Genomic DNA, 7,698 nt, shown 5'->3' on the forward strand with positions numbered 1-7,698 from the left:
CACACACACACACACACACACACACACACACACCATGTTGGCTGTCATGTATTTTTTGTTGACCTTGGTTATTTTGTAATCAATTTGTCCCCTGTAAATAGTATATCCATTTGCATAAAAAAAAGTGAAATGTCTTCATGTCACTTGCTAAGTCTAAACACATGAATCCTGAATAAAACAAAAAAAATACCTTATTGACCCCTGAATGTTCCTGACAAACATGAAGCTCATGCAAGACCCCCAAGTTGTTGTTCTGTTGCAGTGTACTCACTTTGTGAACGGAGAGTTCTCCAGGAACCGTGGTCTCAATGTTGCCCCCAGCTTCTGCAGCCAGGTCCACCACCACTGAACCATCTTTCATGGTCTCCACCATTTCCTTAGTAATCAGCACAGGGGCCTTCCGACCTGCATAATAATTTCAGAACAGTGAGACTGGTAAACCAAAACCATGACTGATATGCATTTAATAAGGCTCCTCTGATGTGCCTTTTATCCGTGCAACCTAATATACTGATAAGCCGTTTTGCGGCTTGTTGGTTTTAAAAGAAAAACACCATTCTGATAAAAGTGGAACAGACTGCATGCATTTTACCAATCTGAGCATGCTAAAAACGGCCAGGTATTTAGTGTACAACAAGCCCAACTGGTGGCTCCATGGCTTTAGAGATGGAAATAAAATAACATTGGAGTGACACCAGGAGTGTGCACAAGCATGCAAGAGTCACAGGAACTGACTTCAAGTGCCAGTGGTACTGAACAAGCAATACAAACTGGAAAAACTCTCTGCCAATCTAAAGCAAGAACGACACAAAACAACCCTTATGTCACTCAGGAAACTTCATAAACATTCTGTTAGTTATAGACACCCGATTTTTATTAGCTTTCAGTCATGGAGATTAAGACAAAACATGCTTCAAATAAACATGAAGCACATCTGCAGCCACAGAGCTGTTATATAGGTAATTACGCTGTACGTAATTAGTAATGTCGGGTAATCCGTTTATCTTTTCAAATGCCAGCAAAAGCCATACAAGTATCAACTTAAGGACCCTGAGATAAACCAGGATCACGGTTAAAAGAATAGTTAAAAAGTAAACTTAAAATTGACATTTAGGCCCAATCCCAATTCTATTTTATACCCCTTCCCCTTGTCCCTTGAAACAGAGTGTCAAGAGGTAGGGGTGAAAATATTCCCCTAAGAATTGGGACACCACTACTATGCCGTCACACGTCATCATACGTCGTCTAGCTCCTACAACACACACCTATACTGGTGTGCTGCTGTGCATTAGTGCCTTTAATTACCGTTCTATATTAATGTGCTGCTTACTGACACACACACACCGGAGATCGCGCAGCTCACACATCCAGGAGAAAAGAAACTTGTCAACGCTGCCCTACGACTTTTATTAACAACAGTTTAAATACTGAATCGCTACATTATATTTTCCAGCAACGAGAGGATAAAATCGCTGTTTTTTTTTTTTAAAGCAAACTCACTCTAAAAAGAGAAACGCAGACGCACATACACGCAACTTTCATCTCTCTCTCTCTCGAATTGGCAATATTTGAGGAAAGGGTTTAGCGATTTCTAATTATTGGGGGGACTAGCCCCCCTCAATGTCTACGGTGGTTATCGCCCTGATCAGACATGAATATATGTTGTGGCACTATCATGCAGTCTGTAATGATATGACGTTAGCAAATATTAGCGATTTTTTGCAAACATTTCTTTGAGTAACATGACCGTAAATATGAACTCACGATTGAATGTAACAAAACAAATGATTACTTTAAGTTAAAATCTTTATTAATGCCAAAAATGCTTACATTTATCTGTCTTTTTGTTCGCTCGGGCAGCCATGTTGCCCCTGAAGCCGATTTACACTGAGATAATTCATACCCATTTGTTTGAAGTGTGGTCCCGTAAAATCTTCGTTTGAAGGGCTGTCTGGCCATTCGCCTACCCCTACCCCTCCAACCAAAAGAGAATTGAGACACCCCTACCCCTTCACGTGAACACGCGAAACGGAGGGGTATGGGAAAGGGGAAGGGCTTAGGGGTAGAATTAGGATTGGGCCTTACTCACCCTCATGTACTTTTACACCAAAATGTCGTTATGTTTCCATGAAAAGCTACAAAATGAACTTAAGAATCATAATTTTTTCCACCGTTCATCATGACTTGAGACTGACAAGCTCCAAAATGGACAAGGAAGCACTATAAAAGCACCATAAAAGTAGTCCACAAGTTTTGTTTGCCATATTCTAAGTCCCTTGAAATCACCAAAATGAAAAGTCATGCAATGATAAGCTTCACCTCTGCTGCAGCTCTTAAATAGTAAGTTCACGAATTTTCAAACAGCTTTGTATTGTTACAATGACAGTAGTGATGCATGTTTTTTTTTTCCTTGCCATCTGCCCAAAAATATCTCTGTTTATTTGTCAGCAAAAGACTTTCAACAGCTCCAGGGCTTTTGTGAAAACTACAGCCTGTACTTTATCCACATTTTTGTATATTTGCTTAAGAATAGTCTGATCGATTTATTAATAAATTAACAGCCAACCTTTATTAAAATCCCATATTGCCAGTGGTGATTTACCCCTGCGTCTATGATGCAGGTTAGACATCAATAACAGGTTGGACATCATATTTCCTTGTAGAGCAACCGTAAAGGTGAAGGAAACTAGTTCATTTTGACTTAAAAGCTTTCATAAATCTTCACAAGGCTTAGAATATAGCCTATAAAATAGCCAATATAGAGACATATGGACTACTTTATGCTGCTTTTTGGGCCTTCTGAACTTGACAGCCTATGAACACTAAAAAAAAAATATTCTTGCACGCATTTCACAGAAAAAAAAACACAGCACATAGGTTTGTAACAACATAAGGCTGAGTAAATAAAGAGTAAAATCTACATTTCTGGTGGAACTTTTCCTTTAAAAAGTCAAATGGAAAAATAAGAGCATGTGCAAACACCACAAGACTTATTATCTGCAAGAGTACATGCCAAAGATGGCATGTGATGGAAAAAGCGGAAGATGAGATGGAAAGGGAGTGAAATGAATGCTGCAGGTGTGCGTACCGGGGATGAGCGCAGTAGTGATAATGATGTCAACATCCAAACACTGCTTGGCAAACAGCTTCATCTCTGCCTCGATGAACTCCTTGGACATCTCCTTAGCGTAACCGCCCTGGCCGTCTCCTGACTCCTTTACATCCACCTCCAGGGGCTCGGCACCCAGGGACTTGAACTGCTCCAGTGCGGCCGCTCTGGAAGAAAAGGACCAGACTAATGCAACACTGCCACCGAGAGGAAGCTTGCTGGAACTGACACTGATGGAATCAGTCAAGCAGATGAAGTTTCAAGTTTTATGTTCCAAAGCACAGAAAGGATGTGAATTCTAACTAAATACACCAAACTTGGCTCACGCTGGAAGATCATAGTCATTAAATCATAGTAAAATGTAGCTTCTTTTTTTTTTTTTTTTTATCTGTACATTTCAAACCATTTTAGCAGGTTTAGCTATGACATCACTGTTTTCTTGCACAAGACCTTTTTATGTCCTTATTTTTGGAAAAACGAAAAAAAGAAAGAAAAAAACCTTTCAGACAAAACAAACATCATAAATCTAAACTAGAGCGGAACGGTGACTCAAAACTCAAATGTATAAATACTGACAAAAATTGGAAATAAAAGAGCATCTGTCAGATTTTTAAAAAAAAAAGGGGGAAAAAAAATACACAGAACATTTAGCTGCAAGCGAGAATCATCAGGGTCAATTAATAGAAAAAGGAACAAATCTTATAACTCACATTTGGCAATTGTGATAAAAGTTGTGGTAAACTATGAACACAACGCAACGTGGTTCTAAGGATGTTACGGCGCCCCCTAGCACCACAAATTGACTAATAACATCTGCAAATCAGTCTCTCCTGGTGTCCTCGAGTTTGATAACACTTGCTAAATATGTTAATTGAACAAATAACCTACAGTAGGTTAGAGAAAGAAAAGAAAATGGAAACTTGATTTGAGATATTTTTTTAAAAAGTAGTGTGGAGATTTTTATAACACCACCTACATACACTATATACACTTATATACACTGCCATTGGGATCAGTAAGATTTTAAAGAAGATCATGCTCATCAAGGCTGTCTCTATTTGATAAAAAAAAAAAATACAGAAACTGGAATTTTGTGAAATATTATTGCAATTTAAAATAACAGTTTTCTATTTTAATATTCTTTAAAATAGAATTTATTCCTGTGAAGCAAAGCTGAATTTTCAGCATCATCACTCCAGTCTTCAGTGTCACATGATCCTTCAGAAATCATTCTAATATGCTGATTTATTATTACTGTTGAAAACAGCTGTGCTGCTTTTTTTTAGTACCTGTGATACTTTTTTCAGGATTCTTTGACAAATAAATGTTAAAAAAAGAACAGTGTTTATCCAGTGTTTATTATTTTTTTGTTACAATACACACTACTATTCAAAAGTTTGGGGTCAGTACATTTTTTCTTTTTTTAAAGAAATTAATACTTTTATTCAGTAAGGATGTGTTAAATGGATAAAAAGTAATAGTAAACACTTATATTGTTAGAAATGACTCCTATTTTGCAAAAAAAACACAGTTCTTTTTAACTTTTTATTCATCAAAGAATCAAAGAAAAAAGTATCACAGGTTCCAAAAAAAAATGTACGGCAATGAATCAAGCAAACTCAAATAAAAAACACTCCGGACGCGTGTGTGGTTATGCCAAGCATACCTTAGCAGGAGGAACCTTCCCCGCGGCTGTGATCTGACCAGTAAAGAAGCGGCCAAAGTTGTTGGCTGCCAGGACCACGGCTTTATAACTGCCAAGAAAAACAGAGGCACATCAGTCACAGCTGCTGATGAGGCAGGAATCAAGACACTTTACGCTGGCCACAAATCTCACATTTGTTGACACTAATGACATTCAAGATTTAGTTAAACAGGTCACAGCAGACTGGCCTGTGAAGTCTGACTATTTGTCTAGTATTTCCCACTAAAAATAATAGTAATAAATTTAGAAAATACAAAAAAAGTAAATAAAAATACATTAAGACACCACAGGTGAATAGGGCAATTTTTTTTTTTACTTTCTTCAAATGATTACAGGACATTACATTCTGTATTAAAAGTTTTAAAATATCTTAAATATCTTTAAATATGCAAATAAGGAATTATCTCATTTAAATAAAAAATATTGCAAATTAAACCTTGCATACATACAGAACAGAATTCTTAATGTTAAAAAGCCATGTTCAAAATTATAATTTTTTTCTGACGTATTAGTGCTAAAGGTTCACAGACGGGAATTGGATCTATGTTAATTAAAAAAAATTATATAATAATAATAATAAAAGAAAACATGAAAAGAAAAGGAGAAAAACTCAAATAAAATTGCCTTTAAAGCAATGTATTGTTATTGAATTCTACATGAGTAAAAAGAAAGTGTAATGAAATGTTTGTATTTTGGATGTTTTATTAATCAAACATTAAAAGAAAACAATAAATAAAAATAGAAAAGATAATAAAAGAAAATAAATAGCCTTTAAAGCAATGTATTGTTATTGAATTCTACATGAGTAAATAGGGCTGTAACGATTAACCGCGAGCCGGTTGAAAATCGATTTAAATGTGTCACGATTCAAATCGGTTGAGATGCTAAACAAATCATGATTCATTTAGAGGTAGGAGTTTATATGAATGTATGTCTGAGGGGAACTTACTGTCTTTAGAAAAGTTTAGATGGTATTATTTTAATTTCATCTTGCCTCTGTATAATGCATATTAAAGTTCATAAGTGCAGCGCTGCTTTGTTTACAGCGGAAAGCAAGGAAACGCTTTAAGCGCCACCTGCTGGCAGAGAGTGAATGTGCATCTCATTCAACTTGTCCGCTGTTTCATGCAAATATTTTTTATGTATAGTTTCACAAAACTGAAGTCAAACCATTCTGTTTAACTCTAATTTAGATTAAAAACTGCTCATGTTGCATGTATGCAGCATCTTTGTTTGGATCATGATTAAAATGCAGTGGTTGCCTCAAATTTTAAATGGAAAGAGCACAGACAAAGCCTTAGTTTGTTTATATGAAGAGATTTCTTTTATTTGTGTTATTTATTTGATTTGGGGCTTGTTTTTAAATTTCATTTTAGTTTTGTTATTTACATTTACATTATATTTCAATTTTGTCATTTAGCAAACGCTTTTATCTAAAGCAACTTACAAATGAGGACAATAGAAGCAATCAAAACCAACAAAAGAGCAATAACATGCAAGTGCATATAAGTGCATAAAAATTATTATAGTGTTATATTTCAATTAGACAAAGAAATGTGCAGCATTTTGTCCAGGCAATAATAAAAGGACACATTTATTTTTAGTTAGTCTTAAATCTTTTTTTATTTTTTTCGTGAATCGAATCGTGACTTGAGTGAATCGTTACATCCCTATGAGTAAAAAGATCAAGTGTAATGAAATGTGTATTTTAGACGTTTTATTAATCAAACATAAAATAAAAAAGATCAATAAATAAAAATATAAAATAAAATAACATTTAAAGCAATGTATTATTTAATTCTACATGTGTAACTAGATAAAGTTTAATGAAATGTGTATTTTGGATGTTTTAATTAAACTAGTCTGAAAGAAGTCATATTATGGAATCAAAATTGGCCAAAAATCTTTATTCGTTTTTTTAATTATTAATATTATTAGTAGTATCTTCATTATATAATAAAAAAATATAAAAATGTTTTGCTTTAGATTGCCTTACCCAGAAATGTTGGCCATGGAACTGAGGGCGTCATAACCCTGAGCAATAGTAACGCGGGGCACCTGGTCCATGGCCAAGACGGTGGCTTTGCGCTGGGACAAGCAGTCCATCAGCTCAGGGCTCTGAGCGGGATAGATGAAACTGACAAGGGTGGCTCCTTCACTCATGAGGTCTGCCTCATGAACTCCCAGAGCGGAGTTCAACATGGGGGCACGAACCTGTGGCGAACGGCCAAGAGAGAATGAGCGCTGATGATGACACATTAAGTGAAGGTAACATAAATCTAATGAATCTAACAGTACCTTAAGCAGAACATCAGATGCAAAGACATCATTGGCGTCCTTGATGGCGGCTCCTGCTTTTGTATACATGTCATCTGAGAACTTGGCAGATTCCCCTGCACCAGACTCCACCACCACATTAAAGCCCTGCTTGATGAGAGCTTCCACTCCAGCTGGAGAGATGGCCACTCGACGCTCATTCTGAAAGATTTCCTTGGGAACGCCGACAGTCAGCTGTTTGTATGGAATGCCTGAAGGAAGTAACAGAGAATTACAGAATTAAGCAGAGTCTGGAGAGGAACATATATCATTAAGTGTTCGTGACAAATTTAAAAGTTCAAAAGGTGGGTCCTGCACCAGCAGGGCAACTGTCATTGAAATTAATGGGAATGGTAACAATTAGCGTTCAAGGTATTATGAAAAATGTTAGAATTGGTAGACAACTAAAGGGGTCATATGATGCAATTAAAATTTTTCCTGTCTCTTTGGAGTGTTACAAGCTCTTGGTGCATAAAGAAAATCTGTAAAGTTGCAAAGACTAAAGTCTCAAATCCAAAGAGATATTCTTTATAAAAGTTAAGAGTCAACCACGCCTACCTAAAACGGC

The 7,698-nt window shown here is 36.1% G+C and overlaps 1 protein-coding gene across 1 annotated transcript in view; it reads right to left on the reverse strand.

Annotated features, from left to right (window-relative positions):
* Positions 1–7,698, reverse strand: part of LOC107589270 (NAD(P) transhydrogenase, mitochondrial-like) — a 54,723-nt gene that overhangs the window by 36,969 nt on the left and 10,056 nt on the right. Inside the window, exons 3-8 of the mRNA XM_016277666.1 lie at positions 7,113–7,342; positions 6,811–7,028; positions 4,776–4,863; positions 3,420–3,436; positions 3,089–3,339; positions 272–405 (exon numbers count right to left, since the gene is read on the reverse strand). Of these exons, the coding sequence (XP_016133152.1) occupies positions 272–405; positions 3,089–3,339; positions 3,420–3,436; positions 4,776–4,863; positions 6,811–7,028; positions 7,113–7,342 (938 nt within the window). The remainder of the gene's footprint in view (positions 1–271; positions 406–3,088; positions 3,340–3,419; positions 3,437–4,775; positions 4,864–6,810; positions 7,029–7,112; positions 7,343–7,698) is intronic.

Source organism: Sinocyclocheilus grahami, unplaced genomic scaffold (genome assembly GCF_001515645.1).
Source record: "Sinocyclocheilus grahami isolate Dianchi unplaced genomic scaffold, SAMN03320097.WGS_v1.1 scaffold114.1, whole genome shotgun sequence".
NCBI classification, from domain to species: domain Eukaryota; kingdom Metazoa; phylum Chordata; class Actinopteri; order Cypriniformes; family Cyprinidae; genus Sinocyclocheilus; species Sinocyclocheilus grahami.